The sequence below is a fragment of the Culex pipiens genome, chromosome 1 (genome assembly GCF_016801865.2).
Source record: "Culex pipiens pallens isolate TS chromosome 1, TS_CPP_V2, whole genome shotgun sequence".
In the NCBI taxonomy this organism is placed as follows: Eukaryota; Metazoa; Arthropoda; class Insecta; order Diptera; family Culicidae; genus Culex; species Culex pipiens.
In genome coordinates this window covers 74,930,673-74,958,637 of record NC_068937.1, presented here as the reverse complement: position 1 = coordinate 74,958,637, position 27,965 = coordinate 74,930,673, and the positions used below count along the sequence as shown (strand labels likewise).

The 27,965-nt window shown below is 39.0% G+C and overlaps 1 protein-coding gene across 2 annotated transcripts in view; it reads left to right on the top strand.

The window, feature by feature from the left end:
- The window catches only part of LOC120428165 (phosphoribosylformylglycinamidine synthase), a 114,839-nt gene that overhangs the window by 4,454 nt on the left and 82,420 nt on the right, over positions 1–27,965 (top strand). For both annotated transcript variants that reach the window (XM_039593146.2, XM_039593145.2), the window contains exon 2: positions 22,595–23,102. In XM_039593146.2, coding sequence (XP_039449080.1) covers positions 22,595–23,102 — 508 coding nt within the window. The remainder of the gene's footprint in view (positions 1–22,594; positions 23,103–27,965) is intronic.

Below are 27,965 nucleotides of genomic sequence, written 5' to 3'. Positions count from 1 at the left end.
CAAATTGCAGGCCGTGAGCGAATGATACTGATGATATCTCTTCAGTTGACGCTCAGGCGAGGAACATCCGGAAAGGAGCGTCACTGACTACGTCCGTAGTCCTGTTAGATCATTCTTGACAGTATAGCTCTGATTCCTTGCAAGTGTCCTATTTTCTTACCTCCACGTTGGCTCGGTTTTCATGATGACCTAGCTGGTGGCATGTGGAAACGGATCGTAAACCTTTGACCAGCGAGGGTCAGAGTCGAGACGGCTAGAAGAAAGGGGCGCGTCAATGTGGGAAAGGGAAGTTATTTGTGATTGTAGACGGTATTGTTTTGATTCGCAGTATGTTGAGTCAACTGCTGTGGATGTACCTGAACGTCGCAGAACGGGGTTTCTGTCCTTTCCATTTTCAGCTACCATCTATCCCCTGTTTTTATTTTACTCTATTGATTCGTACTTCTTCACTAATTCTTTTGTTTACCATTTGGTTTTGATTTTATGAAATTCTTGATTCTTGTATCTCTCAATGCTTGTCACCCTTTTGCCTTTCTTACAAAAGAAAGGTTTAAGGTTTGCATTTGGAAAAACGCTTTTTTCAGAAATCTTAAAAAAATCGTGCACGGCGAGGATTCGTCCCAGGAAAAAATCCTATTACTAAATTGAAGGTTTAGATGCGCTCTTTCGATTGAATTTTGGCCCGAAACCCGGAACTCAAAGTCTGATTTTTTAGAGCTCTTTTTCTGAAATACATGAGCGATGTCTGTATCCGCTCTTAAAAATTTGTGTCTTCCATCACTGGAAAACCGCTCGTAAAACCCACAAATTTTTATAAGTCAGATCTGTAGCCGTGGGGTCGGAGACGAACATTTAATTTTTCGATTCACAATTTTCGACCAGTAAATGTGGTCAAAGCCATTTTTAGAGGTATTTTTTGGACTATTTTACAGATAACACTATCAAATTTAAAGAATTCAGTTTCAAACAAAAAGCCATTCGAAAATATGGGCCCAAAATTTGAAGCTTTTCCAAAATGTATTTCCAGAGATATAGCGATTTTAGTGTTTTTCGTCTTATTTTTACCCTATTTTTTCCTATTAAATTTTTGGATTTATACAAAATCATACACTGAACATCAAATTCGAAGTCCCGGCTCGTTCTCGCTCGAAAGCTCGACAAGTCGTTAATTCAAAGCTTCAACGCCAACGCTTTTACGCTTGCGCGTTTTACGCTGCGCGTGAAAGTGTTCTTTCTGGCTTCTCATAATTGATCGACAAAGTGCAATAGCGATACATGTTTTTTTAAGTTAATCATAGACTAACATTATAGACTGAGTACCCTTTATTTTTTTTCTAATAATGTCAATCCAATATGTTTTTCTTAATTAAATTTAAATATCTTGCGACTAGTCGGGTCCGGTGGTTTAGTGGTTAGCGTGGTAGCCTATAAACCCCAGTATGGCCTGGGTTCAATCCCAGACGGACCCGGTGGCATTTTTCGAGACGAGATTTGCCTGACTACGCCTTCTATCGGATGGGGAAGTAAAACTTCGGTCCATTTGCGTAAAAGAGGTTTTGGGTGCTCTGCTTTTTTTGCGACAAATAATGTACTTCTGAAATTAAAAAAATGGCATTTGAGGTTTAGATTCGAAGCTTTAGGTAAAATTCTCACTGGATGGTATCATTATCATTATCATTTTGTAAGAAAGGCTCTATTTCACCTCTGGTGATATTAAATCGGTTTTTTTTTTGTTTTTTTTTTTTATAATTCTGCTTTAACAAACTGTGTGTTTTCTTTAAAATAAACCTTCCCCCAATGTACTAGTAAAACCAAGTCTATTTATCATTTGTCTATTCTTGGTCGATTCACTTCTTTATTTATTTATTTGAATAATTTTTTATCTTGCCCATCATAACAATAACTTAAGCTTGTTTGTTATCTCTATTTATTAACTATTGCCTATTTCTATTTCTAGCTTATACTTTTTATTTTTAAACATACAATTATGATTCTCTTACTATTGATTCTTTATAAAGTATATTCTTCTTTACTGTCTATTGTTTTCAACCTTCACCCTTTTCTTCTAACAAGTGATGTTCGAGCCCTTACTCAGTTTATGGAATGATAGAAGGATTAACACAAATACTACTATTGTACTTTTGCTAAATTTCCAAGAAAAAAAAAATGTAACAAAACACAGTGACATAAGAAATAGCAACAGATAAACACGACTTAACATTAGGGAATATTTCAGGAGAAAACAATACACAGTAAAATAACAATTAGTTTTTGAATTCAAACTAAAATAAAACAGTTTTTGCTTTAAGGAAAATTTATAGGCACACTATAAATGGTTAGGCGCTTATACTTACATCAAACCCTACGTAATGTACCACCCCCGGCCGAGTTAAAATGCGTAACCGGAAAAGAAGGTGTGCATGCCTGGCACGAACACTCAAAGCGTGTTCTAGCGTGTTGCTCGTACTGACTCAGAGCAAGGGTGAGATGTAGGTGTAAGGGCAGTGTGTGTTCGTCGGGAAACTAGTGCATAAGATCGGACAGGAAACTCCAAGTATAATTAATGAATCTTAGTATACTTACTTTATTTTAATATACTTGTAAGTATACTAACGAAATTCGAACCACGAATTCCCACCGCTACTTTACGCTTCTTGGCTTTGACAGTTCTGGTGCTTGTGTGTGTTTATGTTTACGAAAAAAAAACGAAACTATTGGCACTACGCCCCCCGGGGCATGGCCTTCCTCTAACGTGGGATTTCTGCTCCAGCGCCTCTGGCGAGACAGGAGAAACCGGGACCGACGTTTTACTTCACCATCCGATAGAAGCTCAGTGGATAAGGCGGGAATCGAACCCGCGTCTCATAGCATCTTCGGGATCGGCAGCCGAAGCCGCTACCCCTGCGCCACGAGACCCATGTTTACATGTTTATGTTTACATTAGAGCTTTAAAATTTGCATGACTTATCAGTTTTTAAGAGCAAATCCACGAACAGGGCATACCCCTTTGTATTAGACGTCGTTTGGACCTCACCAATCTGGCTGAAATTTTCAGGGATTTTTTGTACATATATAACTAGCATCTGGCAAAAATATGAGCACTCTAGGTCAACGGGAAGTGGGGCAAATCGGGACACAAAGTTTGAAGGTTCAAAAACGTCAAAAATCTTAAAATGGCTATAACTCCCAATTGGTTAAATCTAAAGGGAGTTATTGGCATTTTAGTGAAAAAATAGCATAATTTTCAAACTCAAATAAAAAAGTGTTCTATCCAGATATTAACTCGGTTCGATCTGCAGCTTGTAGGGGACATCTGGGACTACCATCTGAGAATGAGAACGCTTTGGGTAAGGCAGTTTAACATATTAAATAGACACTTTAACTTTTAGTGAATTTTTTGGTTGTAAATTTTTGCTCGGGGGACCCCTAAGATCCCATTTTCTGATGATAATTTTATCATATTCGTGTTTCTGAGATAATTTCACAATAGAAACATGTATAAAAATGTTTATTTTCATCCATTTTAAACCTTTAAAAAATGAAAGTTAAAAAAAATAAGAAGCTGCTTTTTTTGTGGTGTCATCTAGTATCCTTGGAAACGAATTTAATTTTCAATAAATGTGAATCGAAGATTTTTTTTAACTTTCATGTTTAAAGGGTAAAACTGGATGAAAATAAACATTTTTATGCATGTTTCTATTGTGAAATTGTCCCAGGAACACGAATATGATAAAATTATCAACAGAAAATTTGATCTAAGGGGTTTCCCGAGCAAAAATTTACAACCAAAAAATTCACTAAAGCCCTTTCAGATGCATTTCGAATTTTGAAATTAAATTGAATTTTGCCTAAGATTTTTGACGTTTTTGAACCTTCAAACTTTATGTCCCGATTTGCCCCACTTCCCGTTGACCTTGAGTGCTCATATTTTGGCCAGATGATAGTTATATATGTACAAACAACCCCTGAAAATTTCAGGCAGATTGGTGAGGTCGATGCGAGATGGGTATGCTTTGCTCGTGGACTCGCTCTTAATGTTATTCAAATATTCTTCGGTAAAAGTTAAATAAAACCGACATTTATCAGCGGAGCAAGCATTGATTTTAGCGAATATTGGCTGTGGGCTACGACAATTCCTCGGACAGGGACAGGTTTACCTAGCCATCAATTCGCCGCAGATTTTTGCCTCGGAACAACGGTTGTGGTCCTACAATCATGGTAGAGGCCGTTGGACTGAATGCACCAGACAACAATTGTTTCCTTGTGCCGAAAGTAAGCCCACCGGATGTTCACCGTCCATGAAAAATTCTTGATTCTTGAGAAATTGTTAATACGATAGAGAGCAGGTTCTGGATCAAGTGTCCAGTTGATTGATTTTGGAATGTTCTCCAAGCCCTTGAGAAAGTTTTGGCAGAAAGCTCATCCGACTCGTCCAAATTCAATCCCAGCTGCAAAAAACGGCCCCGTTAAGATCCTTCATCTTCTTCTCTACAAACGCTATGTCCCTCACTTTTGCAACCGCTCAACTCGCGTCGGATTCCTCGTCATATATGATACTCTAAGTCCCTCTCGGAAGCACCGAACTGGCCTGCCGATACAACGAGTGGTCTATCGCTTCCTGCACAATCCCGAGTAACCGGTGCACCACAATCTCCCCCAAAATCATTCCCGCAACGGGTTCGCACTCAGGTTCGCACAGTCCCCGTACCCGCGCATAATCTGAAAAATCTCTTCGAAAAACACCGGAATGTAATCACCAGAAGCGCCCCACAGGCCAACAAGAGTCGCCACTTCGAAAGAGATCCTAGCGTCGGAACTGGTCTCGAGACTAGCGCTGCCCTGGTGGATTACAATGTTGATCTTCCTGGAGGTGTCGTCGCTGAAAAAAGTCACACCCAACAGAAAAAAGTAAGATCGGTTTGATTTCGTTTTCGTTTAATTGATTTTGAAATAATTCAAAAGCCCTGGAGGAAGTTTTTCTCAATTTGCCGGTTCCGTCGTTTGTTGGTTAGGTTTGGCAGAAACAAAAAACAATTTAATAACAAAATCAGGGATGCCACATTTGAAGATTTTCTAGCACAGGCTCAATGCTCAAACGTATTGTTTTGCCATGTTATTCGATGATTTTCAATCAAATGTATTACTCACGAAAAAGATAACAATGTTTTGCTTCTTTTGCCAAAAACAGATTTGTAAAATATTATTTTGCCATCAAGTTAAACTCATTTGCGTTTTTGTGATGTGCCCGAAAATCTTCAAAATCTGGCATGCCTGAACAAAATAGTGGTGACATTTATAGACGTCACAAGGACGTTTTATTCAAGATGATTCATGTTAGGGTGTGATGGCGTAAGTATACTAAAATTATTTAAGTATACTTATTAATATACTAGAGTAAAGTTCTAAGAGTTTTCAGCCCCTTGGTCAAGGCCCGTTCTTACACTGAAAATTGCGAATTGCGAATAAAAAGCTCCGCCAAATTACAGCATGATCAGATAAAGTCGATTTCGAATTTGTACTTTTTTGTGTGTAGTTCGGGTGAAATCTAATCTACTATAATCTAACCCTAGCGCAGCCAGTTATTCGAGGGCATCCTGGAAAATGCCTTAGGTTGATTAACACTTGTAGCACCAACGGGGTCAAAACTTACGCGAAGCACTAAGGGGGTCAAAAAAGTTGGAAATGCAACTTCATCCGGCTATCTCTCGGCGAAAACTCAACCGATTTGGATTATTCTTTATGCATTCGATCCGGAAGGATGTCAAGAATCACCTACAACAAGGTAGATCCAAAACATACGCGTCTACCCTAAGTTACAATGAAAAAGTCATTTCCAACTTCTTTTCCAAGTGTTCAAAGAGCCAGTGAAAATGTATTTCCAACTTTTTTGACCCCAGTTTCAGGCGGCCATAAATCGAAAAACCGACATACTCTAATTATTTTTTTGGTATTTTTTTTTCGAAAATAAACATTCTAACTAAGAAAAATCCGGAGTTTGAAAGTTGTAGGTTCAAAATTCACTGAATTGCAGACCTTCAAAGGCAAAAATGGTAAGAAAAAACATGTTTTTTGACAAAAAAATGATTATTTTTCATAGTTGTACTGTGTAGCTGTTTATGTATTTTTTCCTGCATCATTATGTATATTCAGAAAGGTAATTGATTCAACTTTTCAATAAAATTTTACAAAACACACTTTTACATTCTAAAAAAAATAATAAAAATCAAAAAAGATGGCTTTTTGTTTAAAATTTAGTTTTTTTCAACTTTGTTAATGGAGTACTTTTTTTGTGTGCATTTGTGCGATCTGTCCTAACTTGTCTTCAAATTTCAAAGTGCACTTATGTGCACTTTTTGAGTTATGCCATTTTGAACATTTTGATTCATGCAAGAAAATTAATGATTTCGCGCATACGCTTGGTTAAAATCACAATATTTACCTGCGGAGGCAGAAATGACGTACCTGCTATGTATGTTTTGGAATTGATTTGATATTCATGACTTTGTTGGTACTTAGGTACGTTTAATAAAATTAGAAATACCTATGCTAAGTATTTAACAGCAACAATTCTTCGAATATTCATATCAGTTAGTTGTTGTGTGCTTTTAAAAATATGGATAATAATACCGTAGTGTCCATGTTCGATGTAACGAAGCACCATTCTGAAAATGTGAAAACTGCTTTCGAGTATATTTGTAAGAATTACAACATTGCAGAACCATCACATGATCTACTCAGGGAAAAACTACGCATGTTGTTCTGTAGCTTTAAAACGAGGTATACAAATGCCCATAGAAGAAGTTCATTTTTTGAGTCATCTAACAACAATTGGTTACATAGTGAGTTTGATTCAGAAGGATTTATCGTGGAAAACGTGAATTTAACAAGTGGATCAACGAAAAAACGTGGACGAGAACCCAAAGAGTTTGATGCGAAGAGTGATAGGAGTGTTCGACGTACCATTGATAATGAATCATTGGATCCTAAAGTGGATTCAATTCATAAGGCTTTGCTAATGGCAAGGAGAACAGCATTTAAAAGGCACGATGTGAATGTAGTTAAAGTGATAGGACACCTCCTGAAAAATCAGGATTACTTTTCTAAAATGTACGTTCAGTTAACTAACGACCGACAGTTAAAAACGCCGGAAGAAGCATTTACGCTGATTATCGAAGCACACCTTACTAAGGCTCAGTATGAAATATTTCATTTTGATTGCCCTTCGAGATATCCGCCTTACAATGTTATAGCAGGTGCCAAAAAAACATGCGCACCTCCTGTTGAATTCATCGAAGGGTCAGCCTCGAAGATAAGTGGAATTGCAAGCTCTGATGAATCATACGGCATCTAGAATACTTCAAGTAATAAGGCAGGATGTGACAGATTATCTAGATAGTCATGATTTAGATTGCGCCGAATTGGTTTTATTGAGTAGTTGGGGAATGGATGGATCCACTGAATATTCTCAATTTAATCATTCATTGCCAGAAGGTAGCATTGATGATTCCAATGTCTTTGCTGCAACGTTAACTCCCATCCAATTAGTGATGGTAAACATATTTTATGGCATAATCCTACACCTCAAAGCATCAGATTTTGTCGACCAATTATGTTACAGTTTATTAAAGAATCTAGAGAAATCATCCTGAAAACAAAACATGATCTGGAAAAAGAAATGTGTGAATTGACACCTTTGAAAATTGATCTTCCGGGTGATAAATTCGTGTTGATCGATTTTAATTTTGTTTTGAGTATGATAGACGGAAAAGTGCTGACATATATTACTGGTTCATCATCGATGCAAAATTGTCCTATATGTGGGGCAACACCTAATATAATGAACTCCATCGAAAAACTAGAAGAAGGATTTACTGCCAATGAAGACACATTATACTATGGAATATCTCCACTTCATGCTTTGATACGGTTTTTCGAATGTCTGTTACATATTTCATATCGGATGGAGATCAAACAATGGAGGGTTACGAAGGATCTTAAGCTGAATTATCTTAAACGAAAAAAGATGGTTCTGGAAGCATTGCACAAGGCATTTGGATTTAGAGCTGATCAACCAAGATCAGGCGGTAAAGGTACGAGTACTACCGGAAACATTTGTAGGAAAGCATTTTCTAACCCGGAACTTTTAAGCAGTGTATTGGGCATTGAAAAAGAGTTGATCGAGAGATCGTAATATTTCGATAGCGATCAACTGCCAAGAAGCCATTAATCCTGAAATATTTGATGAATATTGCAAAGATACATATAGGTTCTATTTAGAACACTACGAATGGTATAAAATTCCTGCAACTCTTTAAAAGTGCTTGCTCATGCAGGTGATATAATTCTTCATTCTCCTGCTCCTCTTGGTGTTTTGGCAGAAGAAGCCGCTGAATGTCAACACAAACATTTGAAATTATTTCGTTCGCATTTTGCTAGAAAAAGATCACGAGAAGCAAATTTAATGGATGTATTTTTAAGGGCATTGCATGAGTTGGACCCATATTTAAGTTCAATGTGGGTAAGCAAAAAACATACCAAGAAAGTTTGCTCTTCATACCCAACAGTTGTTAGAAGTTTCATGGTTTTCGAGGATTCTGAAAGTGATACAAGTTCTAACATAATGAATGATCTTATGGATGCTGTTGATGAAGTTGACGAAGATTTTGAAGAAGATGTTGTGGACGAAGATTAGATTTTTGACAGATGAAGTGCATTGAGATATATCTAGTCATGTAATATTTATTAAGTGTTGGTCAATAAATTTTTAATAATCAAATTAATTGCATTTTCATAAACATTCCTTTGTTTCCTCCCCTTCTGTGATGGTACAATGTTCCAGAAAATCCTAAAACATCGTAATTTTTTTTAATTTGGGTGGTGAGGGCGGAGGGGGGGGGGTCAAAGAGAGGTAGATTTTGACTCAAGAGGAAGGGGAGGGGGATTGAAAGTAAACGAAAACTATAACAAAGCATAAGCCGCCATTCCGTGTATCAAACAGACAGAGCAAGGATATTAAAATTCACCATTTCAATGCATGTGGGCTCAAATGTATAAAAAAATCGAAAAAAATCGAAAATTTTACTTTTTTTTTTTTGAAAAATATCAAATTTCATTTGTTTACATGATAATAAGTACAAACAACACAAATAAGTCACAAAAAAGTGAAAAAATATTTTTGGCCGCTCGCTTCTATGGAAATACCCCATAGTGCATTGGGGCTACAAGTGTTAACGCCTAGCATCCTCTTGTCATTATTAACATTTGCAGTGCCCCATTGCATTAAATTGCATTGAAACATCACAAATGTTAAAGCGGTCAGGCCAACTGCGTAAAGTTCACCGTATAGATGATTCGTTGAATTGCATTGAGTTTGAGCACGAGTGTTCAAACAACAATACGTTTCTGAATCTTCAGGGGAGGAAGAAACGTGGGGATCCCCCGCTCACGTTCCTGTTTTTTTAGAGCAATGAATCGTTGGGAGCATCATACTATAAAGAAACGACTTGAAATTGTGGAAAATTTTCTAAGTCAGGATGGCACATATTGCTATTATTTTGGTATTAAAGTGTTTTATCGAATTCCTCTGAAACTATGGGAAAATTTTGACCAATTTTGACAAAATAATTATTTTGCGCTAAAATGATGTATCAAAGCGAATACCTTCATTGAAATGATTTTAAACTTTTTTGATATACCCCCAGAAGAAATGACTTGAAATTGTAGAAATTTTTCTTAGTCAGGATGGCACATTTTGGTATTATTTTGGTATTGAAAGGTAGCATAGCATAGCATAGCATAACGGGTCTGCACCACGCTGTAGGGGGTGCCACAATGGTCAATTCAATATTCTTAGACAATTTGATTGCTGCCCGGTACAACCAAGAATATCTAAGAACGTAAATTTCCACACTGTGCTCCAAGGCTACGCCCATACAGTCCCGTGGGGATTTGGGAGGGGATGTTTTTGTTGTTCACTAGTGGCAAAAGTGCAGGGAACCCATGCGACTTTTAAAAGTGAACGGAATATTTTTGGGAGGTTTGGAATGGGGGTTAGAGGAATTTCATCGGGCCGATGAAAATGGTTGAGTGCGTAATGTATTTAATGATTTGAATGTTTGTAAGTGTAAATGTCAGTCTGTAGTGTATTATCTAATAAGCATATAGTTTTGTAATAATGATAAATAATAAATATAATAAATATAGTAAATAAAATAAATATAATAAATATAATAAATACAATCAAGATGATTCCAGGAAGCTATAAAAAAAAAACAGTGATTTAAAATATAAATGCTCCAGATGGTTCCCATGCTGTTTTAGAAAGTTTCGTTAATTTAAGCAATTTGATCATATATGGTATGAGGAGATGGTATATTACAGGAAAGGGATAGGATAAGGAATAATATGAACATTTAAATAAATCATATAGTGAGTAGACAAATTTACATGTAAACATTTGATTTAAAATAATTCCAGGAAACTAATACTCCAGATGGAAACACAAATAAAACAACAAAGACACAAGAATCCTAAAACGCGGCTTCGCACCTTCCACATAATTCGACATGAACACGATCACGAATACAGCACAAAAAGAACGCCACAAAAATCCATCTTTCCGCGCAATAATATTCATTAGCACAATGACACCCCTCAATACAGCACAAAAAGAACGCCCCAAAAATCCATCTTTCCGGCGCTGCTGCTCACACGATAATGACGCGCAATAATATTTATTAGCACAATGACCCCCCTCACCGCATGCATGATATGAACACGATCACGAATACAGCACAAAAAGAACGCCACAAAAATCCATCTTTCCGGCGCTGCTGCTCACACGACACTCATTATTTTGGTATTGAAAGGTTTCATCAAATTCCTCTGAAATTATGGGACATTTTTTTTATATACCCACTAAGATTTTTTTTAAAGGCGTTGAAAATTCTCTAAGTCGGGATAACCAAATACTTTGAAAAACGAGTTGATCGACAGATTATTGAATTTTGGTGAATTTCAATCCAGTCTCATTTTAATGAAACTTATTTTTCAATCTTGTTATTTTTCAGAATCTTCAAGAACTTCAAGCACAGGCCGTTCATCAATGACAATTGCATTCGATGTGGTGAAGAATATCACTAAGAACAACGTGGAATCATCAGGTGAGTAGATTTGGCTGTTGCATATGGATCATTTCCGTTTTATCATTAACTGCAACTACTGCACTAAAAATGGTATGAAAATTCCAAATTTTGGTATTACTTGTGCAAATACCAGCGACCAAAATGTGCCCTTGGTTGCCCAGTAATATATGGTAAAATACCATGAAATCATACCAAAATCATGTATGTGGAAGACTACTGGAATAGCAAAATCTGATTTTTCAAGGGCGCTGGAATACCTAAAAAAACCATGGTAATACCAAGTTTTGGTATTCAAGCAATGTTCAAAAATCCAGAAGACCTCAACTTGGTATTGAAATGGTTTTATTTTGAGGTATAATTTTACCCTTGGAATAACATGGTTTGGTATTGTTGTGCCCTTCCACATACAAGACTTTGGTATGATTTCATGGTATTTTACCATCTATTACTGGGCAACCAAGGGCACATTTTGGTCGCTGTTATTTGCCCAAGTAATACCAAAATGTGGTATTCCCGTGTTATTTACCCCTCTTCGACCAAGCTGGAACGAAACCTTCAAATTGCAAGTTTCCTTGCAGTTCTTCAGTTACGTTCGAAAGCTGGCCAAATCAGAGACGGAAGTCACTACAATTGGCGGAGCTTTTACTCGTTTCTCGACGGCAGAAGGCTCAGTACGAGGAGAAGGATCCTTGTCAACAGTTTCGGATAAAACACCGAAACTGTTTGCCAATGAAATTGGAGGATTGACCTCACTTTCAGAATCAGAATCAGACCTCGGATGAGGCTGTTTTCTTTTTCTGTTTCCGTTAGCCGGTTTAGCGTTCAAACGCTTCACCGACGTAACGACCAAATCTTCAGAAGATTTGCGTTTACCTTTGTTTTGACGCATTTTGCAAGCAAAGTTCTCTTAAAAAGATGGCTTCGTTTGTGAAATACAACAAAATTTCAGGTGGGGTTAGTCTTGAAAAGACTGTTTAGAATTTGGAAAAATAACTCAGGAAGTCTTTAAAAAGACTGTGATTTTTTTTTAAATAACTCTGAGCTTAGGTAGTAAAAAATACCGCAGCTCTAGTGTCCGTTCACCTCGAAGGTTCGCAAGACACAGTCAACACTAGATTAAAAATGTTATCAAAGCCAGGAGCTTTCATATTTTTCATTTGTTTTACTGCAACTTTGACTTCCTCACCAGAAACATGGGAATCTGCAGGAAATTCAAAGGTAGAGTTATTGATTGTTGAAATACTATTGGCAACTGATGTTTCTTTACGACTGGTCATAGAAGCGCCAAGATTATGAGAACTAACAAAATGAAGCCCAAGTGTATTTGCCTTTTCCTCGGATGTAATCAAAGGAGAATCCTCAACAATAAGAGGAGGAATAGGCTTTGGTTTGTTTTTAAGAACTTTTGAAAGTCTCCAAAATGGTTTTGAATAATTCCCAAGCTGGCTTACATGTTTTGAAAATTCTTGATTTCTGATATTGTCAAGTCGGTCTTGTATGATTTTGTTCAAATTGTTTACTGAAATCTTTTTGTCATAGTCCCCAGTCCGTTGATATTGTCTTCTATAAACATTCTTAAGTCTTATCAAGTGTTTAGTATCTACGTCAATATCAGTTACCTTAAAATTAACAGGAACCTCCCGAACATTGGCAGCCTCTGCTTGGTTGATAGCCTGCTGGATCACCTCCAGCGAACGATCAATATCAGCAGAAGTTTCAGGGTGTTGATCATAGTCGATGTTGCTGTCGACCACTTGCTGAAACTGCTGCCAGTCAACGTTGTGGTAATCTTTCCGGGTTGGTTGCCTCTGCGGAGTAACGGAAGCTCCAACCTCCACAACCACCGGATAGTGATCAGAACTCAACTCTTCAAACACCTCAGGATGAGCCACATTCTCAGCCATATTGGTGATGAAGAAGTCGATGATTGAGTGATTCCCAGACCGAGCCACCCTCGTTGGACGATCTGAACTCACAACGTTGTAGTATCCGTTTTGCAGATCGTTGTGCAGAATCACTCCGTTCCGTTACCTCTTGCTGTTGCCCCAAACTTCATGCTTCGCGTTGAGGTCACCAGCGATGATGTACTTTGCGCTCCGCCGTGTCAGCTTCTGGATATCGCTTTTCAGTTTTGCTGCTGAACCATCTCTGGAATTCACCTGACGTGGGCAGTATGCAGCAATGAAGAGTACTGGGCCAAGAAGTGGGAATTTCCACCCCAACGGCCTCGATGATGTCCAGCTTGAAGTGTGGCAGCCGGCGTGGCTTGAGATCACGATGAACAGCGACAAGCACACCTCCTCCTCCAGAGGTGGTCCTGTCAAGCTGCGTCGCGATCTTGTAGTTTTGCAGATAAACTTTTTCACCGGGCTTCAGATGAGTTTCCGTGATGGCAGCTACGTCGATCTCCTTCTCGCGAAGAAAATCCACCAGCTCTAAGTTCTTCCTCCTAATGGAGCAAGCGTTCCAATTCAGCAGCTTGAGGGACCTACGATCCATACTGGATGACGAACGAGGTCAGCACTTCAATCTGCTGGGTCTTGGTTTTGCATCCACGCAGTGCAGCGGACATCTGTTTGAAAATATTGAGGAGTTCGGTTGAGGTGTAAAGATCATTACCATGTTCCTCAACTGCTGGTTCTTGGGTTGGTCTTGGCTCCTGGCTGAAGCCCGGTGGTGACGGTCTCGGCTCCTGGCTGGAACCCGGCCGCGGTTGATTCATCTCAGCTCTCTTCCTGGGATCCAACGGCAAGGGTGCCAAGTTCGGGACCTGGCGTCGCGGTTGAAGAGGTGGAAAGTTTTGCTCCACCAGGGCTGGAGGAGTTCTACGACGCTGAGGCTGATTCTTCGTCGATGCTTGCTGCCGAATTTTCACGAACTCAGCTCTCTTGGGGCACTTTCTGTCGGTTGACGAGTGCTCACCGTTGCAGTTGAGGCATTTCATCAGCGAATCTTGGATGCGCATCGGTACCACATTTGGCGCAACGACGCTTCAGGTGGCAGTTCTTACCTCCGTGCCCGAAGCCCAGGCAGTTGAAGCATTGTGTGACGTCACGGTGCACTGGTCGGTATCGCTCCCACGACACGATAATGTTGAAAACCGCTCGGATTGCCTTCAGCTCAGGAAGCGTCGTCGATCCCTTAGCCAAATGCAGCAGGTAGAGCTGGTCACGGTACTTGATGTCTTTGTTGCGTCTGCTCATTTTGTGCACGGCCAACACATCCAGTTTCAAAACTTTTAGCTCGGCAGCTAATTCCTCCACTGGCATGTCGTACAGACCTCTGACGACGATTTTGTACGGCTTATCCATGGCGACATCATGGGTAAAGTACACCGCCTCGTTTTCGGTCAAGTAATCCTTGACCAGTTGATAGTGCTGCCTGGATTGCACCAGCACCTTAAATCCATCCTGACACAGACGAATGTTGCCTTGGTTCTTTCCCAGACTTGATGAGTTCAACCAGCCCCGCTCGAAAGTCGATCGTTGCCGATGATTGCCGCACATAAAAAGGAGGCAGTTTCTCCTTTCGCTGTTTCACTTCATTCTCCTTTGCTTCCGTTACCTGTTCCTCGTCAGGCAGTCCAGCGAACTTGTTGTTCTTCAATAGCTGCTCCTCGTGCGATGAAGAGTTCTCCTCCTCCTCATCCATCGGTACAGTACCGTCGCTCTTTTTCGTCTTTTTGCTGTTCGATGTCACTTCCAAAAGCACCTTCCTTTTGGAAATCCCCGGTTTTTGGCCATCAGTTGAGGCCTCAACCTTCCTTTTGGAAATTCCCACTTTTTTGCCTGCTTGAGCCGCAGGTAGGGCGATATTGCCGGCGTTTTGCGCCGGGACACGACGGGTCATGTTGAATCAGACAACCTTCTCCAACGAATGCTCGGATAACAATGTGCTGTTGATGTTTACAATCGTTAAGGCTTGATTGTCTCACGCATACACTGACATGACACATGACATTAATGGGTTTCTATTGGTATGTTTGGGCTGCGCTTCGGCATAAGCTCACCAGGCAGCGCTGGCGTCGCCGTGATTTGGTGGTTCGATGAAGAACGATGATTTTCAAAAATTATTTGTATGGAGAGTCACGTCTGTTTGTCTGTGCTATAATATTCAAGCAAGATAACCATTAGAAAGTTTTAAGCTCTAAATAATCTCTATGACATTTTTTTTAAATTTTGTCACCTTTTTTAAACCAAATAAGAAATTGAAATTAAATAGCAAAAACCTTTTTTTCTTTGTTTCTCAAGCAAGGAAATCAGTGAAGAGTTTTAAGCTCCCATTAAGCTTACCATTTTATTACCTGTATTCTAAATATTTTTTTATTTTTCAAACAAAAGACATTAGTGAAAAGTTTTTATGCTCTCTATGGAAATTTACCATTTTATTACCTGTATTCTAAATATTCAGCAATTCCTCACGAAAAAAAAAGTTCTCCGATCGGGCTCAAAATTTTTCTGGGGGATCCTTGGCCGAAATAATTAGACTCGTATTTTTTTGATTGGCCATTAAGGTGACCTACGCCATGTTAGGGTGGTTCGAAAAATGGCAATTTTCGTCGATTTTCGCAAAAACCACTTTTTTCAAAAAATCATATCTCCGCGCCATTTCATCCGATTTTAGCTGTCCTAGACGCAAAAGAAAGGTGATTAGTTTGGCTATTTGGGAAAAATAGTAAGAAGTTTAAAAAATCTAGCTACCAAAAATCTAGGATACCAAAATTTTTGTAATTAAAAGACGCAACTTTTGGTACCTACAGGTCATCGCTGAAATTTTAAAGTTATCTAATCTAATCTAATCTAATCGAACACAAGCGCAGCCAGTCCGAAGAAAGCATCCTGGAAGAACTTTTGCTTAGATTACGCCCCAAGTCCTTTCTTGTCAATATTAATGATTGCATTACATCCGAGTAACCCCGAACATGTATTGCAAAAATTAAAGCGGCCAGGCCTACTGCGTTGCATTAACCGCAGAGACAGATTCTGAGAACGGATCACATTTCACAGAATCAACAGGGGAGGAAGGATGCGTGGACATACCGTACCAAACGCTCCGAATGAGTTGTGGTTGGGTGTGTAAGTGTAAATTTGGCAAGTAATTATTATTATTCAAGGAGGGGGAAGAGGGAGGAGGGGGGGGGGGTAGAATTTGGATTAAGGACATGGTAGATGGGGTGGAGTAGGAAGGATATTGCATTTAATAAATAGAATATAATATGAATTATCTAGCAAAAACAAAACGTATGGAAAGATCTCACCAAGGGTCTCCAAAGCATTCGACAAACCGAATATACATCGAATACAATGCTGTTGCTTCACTAGAACATCATCGGATCCAGGCATCCGCGGGTTGTGAACAACTTCTGGCCTTGCCGGAACGGCTGGAACCAAACGGAAATCCTTCCCGTTACGCCACACGAAAAAAATCATGCAGAGCTTTACTTTTGTTTTCAGCTTGTAGATTCACTTACAGCAAAAACAACTCCGAAAAAAATCATCAGAAACTTTCTTGGAATTTGCCAATGAAAAATAACTCTAAACCGAAGAAAAACGTCAAATTTTCGGCACCGAACAAATTTCACGTCCGATCTCGCGCATGGCTACTTCGATCCTCCCATCGCTGAAATTTTAAAGTTATCGCAGTTTTAGTGAAAAAAGTAGATTTTTCCCGTTTTCGTCTTTTTTCCATTTTTGCGCGTGGCGCGTCGAAAAATCCAGTTTTTTTTTAACTAAAAAAAAATATTAACTAAAATAAAAAAATATTAAGAATACAGGTAATAAAATGGCAAATTTCCATAGAGAGCATTTTAGAGGTGGACAAAAAAAGAGCGAGCCGCTCAAAGAGCCGGTTCACTGAAAAGAGCGAACGAACCGTGGCTCACAAAAAAAGAACCGCGGTTCTTTTTTAATCTCCGGTCTTTTGAAAGAACCGTTTCAAGATGGCATGATTTTTTATTTAAATATAATTTATTGAATTTTCAAAAAAAAATTAGTATTAAATTTGTTTTTTAGAATTGGAAATGCAATTTCAAAAATGTCAATGCATATAAAAATTAATCCCAAAAGTAAATGATTTGTTAAAATCTTACCAAAAATGTACTTAATACTGAATACTGCATATTTTATCGATTCAATCAGAATGTAGAAAAAGTTCACAGAATATTTTCTCCAAATAAAATATTCCCATATTGTTTTGGTCACCGAGAACTGATGTTAATTTAATTTAATCGGTCTTTATCGGTGAAAGTTGACGCAAATTTTAGAAGAAAGATAATGAATTTTTTTAGGTGGATAGGTCGACTAAGAGTCATAGAAGAAGATATAAAGGACGGAAAACTAAGTCAGCGAAGCGCCATTTGAGGACGTATGTGTGTGTGATCAAGTCTTTTAGCCTTCTAATTTGGCTCTGTACAAGTACTGAGCGAAACACACAGTAAATGTACAGAGACATCCATATGACTCCCGGACGGCCAAAAGAAATGATCGCACACAGCCTATACATACAACCGGCACGTTACTTTGGTTCTACCGATGACATTTATTGCGTTCGAATATTTCTGGGATGTGTCTTGAGCCTTGCTCTGGTAGCTTAGTATTCAAGACAAAGCCGTACTGCATTACCGGCGTACAACCGTACCCCGGTTGAATGTATAGGCGGTGTGCGATCATTTCTTTTGGCCGTCCGAGAGTCATATGGATGACGCTGCAGGAATAAGTTGTCTCTGTACATTTACTGTGTGTTTCGCTCAGTACTTGTACAGAGCCAAATTAGAAGGCTAAAAGACTTGATCACACACACATACTTCCTCAAATGGCCCTTCGCTGACTTAGTTTTCCGTCCTTTATATCTTCTTCTTAACTCTTAGTCGACCTATCGACCTAAAAAAATTCATTATCTTTCTTCTAAAATTTGCGTCAACTTTCACCGATAAAGACCGATTAAATTAAATTAACAAATAAAATATTAGCATTATTTCAATTAATGTAGAAATTAATACAATTTTAAAATTACAAGCAATTTTTCCGGCATCTAAGATTTAAGTTTGGATGCCATTCTATTACTCGAATGTTTAGGTTCGAGTAGAAATCTTGACATGAAGACCACCAAGACCTATGGTTTTCAAGGGCATCTTCTCGTTTTCAGTTTATTTTTTTTTATCAAATAATTTATAAAAGTCCAATGTGAAATAACTTATAAAATCACACGATTCTTAAAAAAAACCTTTTCATCCAAATTTTGAAAAAGAGCGAAAGAGCCGTTCAAAAGAGCGGCTCTTTTTAATGAGCGAACGAAAATGAGCGGCTCCTAAAAAAGAGCGATTTTGCCCACCTCTAATTTAGAGCTAAAAACTCTTCAATGCGTTCACTGTTTGAAAAACTTTCTAGCTCCCATTAAGCTTACCAATGGTTATCTTGCTTGAATATTATAGTTTATTATCTGTTGAATTAAATAAAATGGCAAAGTTTCCTGAAATCTTTATAAGGTTAAACATATGTTAACCGATTTTCTTTTTATAAAATTAAAAGAATTGTTAGAAGATTTTGTTTTAATTTTTTTAACATGCGTATTTGAAATTGTTTTTGTATCTTAATTTGTTGTACGAAACTTGTAATTTTGTTAAACATTTGTTTTGTCAAGACAAACATAAAAATAGCAGTAAAATAATTTTATTGTTTCTAATCATAATTACTTACCAGTACAATAAAAAGAATATAATTTTATAAATTTGTACAATTTTATCTGAAATTTCTTTCAACCATCCAGACGAGAGCATTTAACATAAAAACTCTCTATGAACACTCTGCTATACTAGTTTTCACTTCAGACGATTTCTACCAAACATGCCTCATATTACCTGTGCCTACGACGCGGTCGCTTTGTGTTTGTCGCAAGCAGTATTTATTATAAAAATAGTTTTTATTTTTTATTTCGGTATCTAATGAAGATTTGGTGTCTTCGAGAGAGTTGTTCATTTTTGATAGCTGAGCGAATTTGTCGAAAACAAAAATATTCTATACCTTGTATCTTAGAAAATAAATAGTTTTTTCTTGTTTTGCACAGCTAAAATCAATCAAATTGTAATGACGTCTGAGACAATAATATAGAACCTTTTGGTACCAGCAACTTTCTAGAACATGTCAACTTTCTAAAACTTATCGTTTTTGAGATATATGCAAATCAACATTATGTTTCCCCATACAGAGCTGGTCGCTGCATACAGAGCTTAACTCTGTTCTACCATACAGAGCAGGTAAGGAGTTTTTATTGAGCCTGTAGAGCTCGATGCGTCTCTGCTGGCGCTGCTCTTCTAGACATAGAAAAAGCATTTGACAGTGTTTGGCATAAAGGTTTGATTGCCAAATTGAAAAGGTTTAATTTTCTGATTTATATCGTGAAAATTATTCAAAATTTTTTGACGGATCGTACTCTGCAGGTATGTTATCAGAATAGCAAATCTTATCAACTACCTGTACGTGCCGGCGTCCCTCAAGCATTTTGGGTCCAATTTTATACAATATTTTTACTTCTGACTTGCCTGATTTGCCCCCAGGATGTCAGAAATCATTTTTTGCTGATGATACAAGCATCTCCGCCAAAGGTAGAAGCCTTCGTATCATCACAAGAAGATTACAACAAGTTTGGATATTTTCAATTCTTATTTGAAAGAATGAAAAATTACTATTTGCAAAAACAAAAACTCAACTTATTATTTTCCCTCACAAACCAAGGGCTGATTTTCTTAAACCAAAAATTCATCACATTTTAAAGATGAATGAGGTAAATTTAAAGTGGTAGGATCAAGTGAAATATCTTGGACTTGCTTTTGACAAAAACCTTACTTACAAGGATCACATTGAAAGTATACAGGTTAAATGTAACAAATATATTAAATGTTTGTATCCACTTATATCTAATCTAATCTAATCTAATCTAACCCTAGCGCAGCCAGTCTTTCGAGGGCATCCTGGAAAATGCCTTAGGTTGATTAACGCCTAGCATCCTCTTGTCATTATTAACAATTGCAGTGCCCCATTGCATTAAATTGCATTGAAACATCACAAATGTTAAAGCGGCCAGGCCAACTGCGTAAAGTTCACCGCAAAGATGATTCGTTGAATTGAATTGAGTTTGAGCACGAGTGTTCAAACAACAATACATTTCTGAATCTACAGGGGAGGAAGAAACGTGGGGATCCCCCGCTCACGTTCCTGTTTTTTTAGAGCAATGAATCGTTGGGAGCACCATGCTAAGAAGTTTTGGTGCTCCGGGACCCTCGAGGATGGGACATTGTATTTCCACAAATGCCCTGGACACTATTTGCCATGGTTATAGCGCCAAAACTCGCTCTCTGTTGATGAGATAATGTTTAAATAATTATTATGAAAATACAAATTTTTGATTCACACAAAACATTAAAATTTCAATCAGATTCAGCTGATAAATGAAAAAATGATTTAGAGTATAACAACAAATAGCGCAAAACGCACACAGAAATATGATAGAAATAAAAAGAGTGGACTGACCTTGATTAATGAACAGAACGCCAACACACTCTGAAAACTGGAAAAATCTTACCTCCAATAACAGCTTCTTTAGTCCCTACCGTTCTGATTTATGTCTTCTCTCGCTCACCACCTTTGGCTCGGCAAGCCAGGTCAGAGAACGCTTTTTCACCAATCGCCAGGTAATGCACCAGCCGTATTCGGATTGGAAAGCTCCTGTAAACACAGGCTCTACTCTACGGTTACGCACAGCCTGAGCCGAGCAAACGCTGCAACTCAGCATAGCAAATTCAGGTTGCCTCCAACGTCCCCTTCCGTTGCCGTTAGAGTTTCCTTCTGCATACCAGCCTGAATATTCCAATCCACTAACACTAGCGCAATCCAATATTGCGCACACCTTTAACTGCTAACAATTTGTTGCTCATTTCGTTTCGTTTTTCGCGAATCTTCCCCGATACTTATCAGCGCTGTCAACAGACTTTCACCAATACAAAGGCACTTATTTATCCAGGCTTGGAGTATTTGTTGTCTCACTCTTTCCCCCGCGGTTTCGGTACTGATTTCTTTTGCGATTCTACTAAACACTTTTGGCCACACAATTACAACAAGCAGCAGTATCACACACACACTACAGCATGACCGTCGAAAACATTCCGGATGGCGTAGCGCCATCATGGCGGCCTCAAGCGAGTGCTCCAAACTGATTGAAAACTCACTAAAAATCACTACTTATGGCAAAACTTCGTAAAACTCCATGTTTTCTGAGATCCCTCAACACACTCGCGACGTTTCCGACATTTTCCCCACGCAGTCCAGCATTTTCATGCAGAAAACTTCAAAATCACGATGCACGATGAAAAAGACAATTGCTTTCGGCAGCACGCACACTCACTCTCTAAATGTTTGTATCCACTTATATACAGGAATTCTAGACTTTGTCTCAAGAATAAACTGTTAATTTATAAACCAATTTTCAGACCTGCCATGCTTTATGCTGTGCCGATCTGGACAAGCTGTTGCTTAACCAGGAAGAAAAAAACTTCAGAGGATTCAGAACAAAATTCTGAAAATGATTCTGAAACTTCCTCCCTGGTTCAGCACCAGTGAACTTCATCAATTAGCCGAAGTCGACACTTTGGATGTTATGTCCAATAAGGTAATTGATGCATTTCGACAGAAATCATTGCAGTCTTCAGCTGCATTGATCCGCTCTTTATATAGTTTATAAGTTAGTTTTAAGGTATCCCTTTTTCCTTTTGTACATGTAGGACCTCCTACATTTGAAATCACTGAATAGCGAAAGCTACAATATTTCATGAATATATGAAAGTTGCTAGTATTTAAAATTGAGGTGAAAAGTCATCGATTGTGATTGGACACTCAATAATATTTTAACTGAATGAATGTACATGGAAGAGAAAATCTGAATAAATATAAATTTAAAAAAAAGCAGGGAGACGACTCCCACACCTTCCATCGGATGAGGAAGTAAAATGTCGATCCCGGCCTTGGTTGTTAGGCCGTTAAGTCATTCCAGGTGTAGGAGTCGTCTCCATGCCATAAGTACAAACCACACACCAAACCAAGCCTACTCCGGTGGAATCGCTGGCGGCGGTTGGACTCGCAATCCAAAAGTCGTCAGTTCAAACACTGGGGTGGAAGGTTACTTGGAGTAGAAAGAGGTCTGGGTCCTCTCCCCATTCAAGCCTTCGGACTCCTAGGTTCGAGCAGAAACTTGCAATAGAGACCACAAAAGACCCGGGGTCGTTAATGTGGATGGTTTGATTTTTTTTTGACGACTCCCACACCTGGAATGACTTAACGGCCTAACAACAACCAAGGCCGGGACCGACCGACTTCCCCATCCGATGGAAGGTTGGAGCAGATTGTGCGGTCCTTTATTGATCCGCACAGGCAGTTAATTCAATTTTGCTTTTCTACTCGCAGGTCAATCCTCATGTCACTAGTTTATCAGCGGAGAAATGTTATCACATACAAGTGTCGAACAGCAGTGCTTTGTCTACCGAATCATTGAAACTGCTGCGTTGGATACTGAAAGGACCCCAGGGTGATGACAATCTGTCAACAGATTCGCATCTCAGTGTAAAACTAAAACATGAAACGCTTTTTGAAATCGGTCCCCGTTTTACCTTTTCTACAGCAGAATCAACAAACACCGTTAGTATTTGCCATAACGTTGGGCTCAAATTCATTGATAGAATTGAGATGTCTGTACGTTATCTACTCACGTTAGACACAAACAAAATTGCCGAGAGTGAAGTAAACCAACTCATTGAAACTGTTTGTGATCGAATGACGCAATGCCGATATACGAATGAAAATATTCCCAAAAACAACTTTTTTGAATGCTTCACCGAACCTAAGAAAAGGTGGTACTACATTCCTGTTATGGAAAAGGGAGCAGCTGCAATCAGGGATGAAAACACCAAGCTGGGTAAGTTTTTTTTTAATGCGGTACTTTCTTGAAATTCTTACACCCATATCCCCAAAAAAGTTGGAACGGTAACATCAATTCGCTGCTTCTTGGGCGTTCTTTTTTGAGTGAATTGTAAAGATGTCTAGATGATAGGACCGCGCCTTCCACCAAGAAGCCTTCGATAGCGGGATGGTCAGGCGGCAGGTCCCAACACCGGATGAGGGGGGGGGGGGGGGAGGTTGTAGATGGGCTGTTTTACGCTGGTAATCCTTGGTCAACGTCGAATTCTCCAGGGCGGAGCGCTTGCGGCCGTAAAAATAAGTACACCACAAAAATTTACACTGAACAGTAAAAGAACGTTTATTCTCCTAACACCATATATTTACAGGACTTAGAAATATTCTTGCCAGGGAGCGCGCACCGTGCGCGTCCCTTGGTCCAATCTTGACGCTCTGGCTGGCAAAGATTGACTAGCTTTAATAATTTAGGTGGGTCATCTTGAACCCAAGTGACCTGAGAAAACGGGTCGTGCGATGACCTCTACTCCGATCCTCTCAGAGAGAATCGGAGTAGACGTCCGCTCCCCCGATCGCCGTCTATGACCACGATGATAAGCCGATGATGATCGCGATGTCAGCCCTTATCAGTCTCCTCTCGCTCCCTCCTACGGTCATCCGTGCTCGAGTCCGTCCTTTGGCTCAACCGTGGACGAGCTGATCGCCAGGTCTTGATCAGCGAGCGAAGAAGTGGTAAAAACCAGGGATGTAGTCCTGAGGGTGTCGAAGGGCTACTCCCGAACATTCTCACCCATCCAAAAATTACTTCAATTCCTGAAAATAAACAAAAGTCCTCCTCGACTGGGATGGCTGACCCTAATGTTTGTGTTTTCCATTTCCGAGCGACCCTTTCGCGTTGATAAGTGTGTACAATTGGTGCCTTTCCCTATCCAACTCCTAGTGTTTGTAACATCCGTACACGACCAGTTGGTGCCCGTTGCACCTCTGCAATCCAAGTACCCTTCATGTTCTTCCTTGCCAAAGAGAGCCAAGAGCAGCTGTTTGGTTCCTACAGCTGAATCCAGAGTTCGCATACCAATACTGTTGATTGTTGATAGTAGTTGCACAGTCCCTGACCATGACAGCTTGTGTTTAGCGTACCACGCTCACCCACCGTTGAAGAACAATCGTTGTTGATGTAGAATCGATACTCGTAGATCCTGTGGTGTGCGTGTGATCACGCTCACCCACTATCGAAGACCTATCGATGTGGATGTAACCTCCGTCAGTTGTTGATACCAAAACTGTTTTTTTTTGTTGCCCAATGGGCATTGGGTTAAGTTCTCTGCGAACACCTGAGAAGGCTATCTTTTGTGATGTACCCTGGTTATTTTGTTATTTATTTTTTTTTTGTTATTTTTTCTTTATTGGAGGTGGACAAAAGCCCCCTTGAGCTGTGTCTGGTTATCGATAAAAGACACTTTCTCAAAAAGGCACAAAACCACCTCATCTTATCGCATCAACAAGTACACAAAACTCAAATGATACAAGACCGGGTCACTCTTAAAACTTACTCAATAAATTAACATAAATATCACAGTTCTAAAATCTACGTGTGTATCGTCAGGTTAGGGATGGGATTTCAGGTGATTAAGGAATCGTTTTTTGATTGTGTCACGGGAGATGTCAAAGTCAAACAGATCTGAGCACATGTTAAAAACACGACACATACTGGAAACCAGTTCGTTCTGCCCGTAGTTTGTGAGAGCCCTGCGGACAGTTAAGAACGAGTGATTGCGGAGTACGCGAGGGCGAGTGTTTATGTTTACCAGTTGCACAACGGCAGGACAATCGATGGACGATCGAAGGAGATCTGCAACGAAGGTCGCCTTGGCAACGTCATGCTTTACTGTAAGAAGTTCGAGATTAAGCATTTTACAGCGCTCTGTGTAACTCGGTGGATTGGCAGGATCAGGCCAGATAATGTGACGTTGCGCGTACTTAACGAACTTCCGCTGGACCGACTCCACGCGTTAAATCGCGTTCTGGTAGAAGGGAGCCCAAACAATACAACAGTACTCCAAAGTCGAGCGGACCAACGAACAATGAAGAGCTTTGAGACAGCCTAAATCCCGGAAGTTTTTAGCTATCCTAAAGATGAAGCCAAGAGTTTTGGAAGCCTTGGAACGTACACGGAGAAAAAAGAGTTCTCAAAATCGTGAACAAGCGTTCATGAAATTCGGAACCACGAACAAAGTGTTCAAATTTCATGGTACGTTTTTCAAAATCGTACCATGGAATTTGAACACTTTGTTCGTGGTTCCGAATTTCATGAACGCTTGTTCACGATTTTTGGAACTCTTTTTTCTCCGTGTATGTGGTCAGCAAACGTCATTTTGCTATCCAGCATCACACCTAAATCGTTCACACAGGAGGTCCTAAGTATGGTGATATTTGAAAGTATGTAGTGGAAAGAAATTGTGTTGCGCTTGCGTGTGAAAGAGATAACCGAGCACTTGGAAGCGTTCAGAACCATCCTGTTTTCGGAGCACTAGTTGGCGAACCTGTCGAGCTAACCGGCTCCGTGGCTTAATGGTTACGGCTTCTGCCTCACAAGCAGAAGGTTCAGGGATCAAATCCCGGTCGGTACCTTTGAAATTTGAAATCAGGAATTGGAACTTTGAATATGAACAAAAAAAAAAACGAAACAGAATCAGGTGGGATTCGAACTCACACCTTTGGATTGATGGTCTGGGACTATAACCAGTCGGCCATCTGAAGGTTATAAAACATGTTGTATACTTCTCATATTAAATACGCTCTGATCCCTGATTTGCCTGAAGGGATTGGGAGTCTTAAGATAGATCAAGGATCCGTCTGGTGTTTGCTTCTATTATAATATCTCAAACGTTCGACAGTGCGAGGCGTAAGAACCGCGGGGAAACCTGCAGGGACTTTCTTTGCATTAAGAGCTATCCAAGGTGTGGTAGACTGCGAGGAGCAGTAACCAGCTCGGAGCTCGAAATAAAGTAGACAAGTCGCCTTGATGTTCCAGCCGAAAAGACTCTTTTTTGTTTATTTGAACTCGGGTATTTATACTAGTCAAATTTGTTGCATCACATGTAATTTGAGTGGTGACACTTACGTGCTACAGTATAGACTTCTGGAGTTGGCTTGTACTGGGTTGAACCCTTGCGCTGGCTCAGCAGGAGTCAGCGTCCCGGCCAATTGTCGATGAACCGAAATATGGTTCGAAAAAGGCTATACGCAAGCATCAGCAATTATGCTTGCGCCAAGTGGTTTTAACTGTGTGTGGGCTCTACAGCCAGGTAGGGTTTGTGTTTTGAAAGACAAAACCTGGTCTTGTTGTGCGAGGTCCGGGCATGGTAATGAAAATGGAAATTAAGTGTGAATGGGTGCAGTGGTGTTCAGACTATTACACCTTCCCCCTTTAAAAGAATAGTTTTATGAAGTAAAATTATTCTTTGCCATTCTCCAGTAGCCATTTACAATTTATTTGATATATTTATGAATTTTTGTTGTTGTGTGTTTGCTTTGTTACATTGTGTTTTGTTACATTGTGTATGTGTATGTGTATGTGTATGTTGTTTTGTATCCGAATTTTTCACTTCCGCAGTCTATTGCTGGGAAAAATTTACCTGCATTGTTGATGCTAGGCTCGGTGGTTTATTTGATTATTCTATTTTTGTGCACTATTGTTTTCTTTTTTGTTATAGGTTCTTCTAATTCGCAATTCGGATCTCTGATTTGTGTGATTCTAAATGGACCTTGATAAAATGAATCTAGTTTTCTCCTATTTTCCTTTTTTTGATAAACCAGATCGCCTATTTGTATGTGGATAGGATTAATTATTTTGTTACAAATTTGAGTTTTTTCTTGTTTTTGCTGTTCTAATATTGACTTTGTTAAATTTTGTCTCTTTTGTAATCTAAATTTCAACTCATTGTGGTATGCTTCTAAATTGTAGACTGGATCTAGATTTCTTTGATTATTGCTATGTGGTAAGTTTGCTTTAACACCGAACACTAATTCATAAGGTGTGTACCCATGAATAGTATGTGGAGTTGTGTTGTAATTAAATTGATAATATTTCAACCAATCATCCCAATCCGATTGATGCTCGTTAACGAAACATCGTAGGTATTCGTTTAAACACCTATGATTTCTTTCAAGAGCACCAATGGTTTGTGGGTGATAGGCAGTTGCAAAAGTTTGTTTTATTTCCAATTGTTTGCAAATTTGACTAAGAACTTCGTTATTATATTCAGTACCTTGGTCGGTTTTGATTTCCAAAAATTTTCCATAACTTAAGATGAAGTTATCTACTATGGCTCTTGCTATAGTATTAGCTTCTTTTTTTTTGTATTGGTGCAAGAACTATATATTTAGTTAGTTCGCACTGAATTGTTATTGCATATCTGTTGCCGTTGTTGGTTTTTGGTAGGGGTCCTACTGTATCTATTGTAATGATTTCAAAAGGTTTACTCGGAGTTGTTGTTATTATTTGTGGTTCTTTAGTATGTTGTACAATTTTATTTCTTTTACACAGTTCGCAGGCCTGAACGAAAAGTGTAATAGAACGTTTCATTGCTTTCCACCGGTACAGGTCTCGGATCTGTAGGTACATTTTAGTTTGTCCTACGTGTCCTTCTGTCGGTGTATTGTGGAAATTTCGTAAGATTTCTTGAATTTTATTTATGTTATCTACATACATTGGTGGTTTGTATATTAAGATTTGTAGACTTTGCAAAGTTTTATTAGCTACAATTTTAAATGTAGAAGTTGTTACTTTTTTGAAAATTTCATCTTCCGTTGAAAAAGATATTCGATCGATTCTCATTTTCTTTAATTCTTTTTCAAGCCT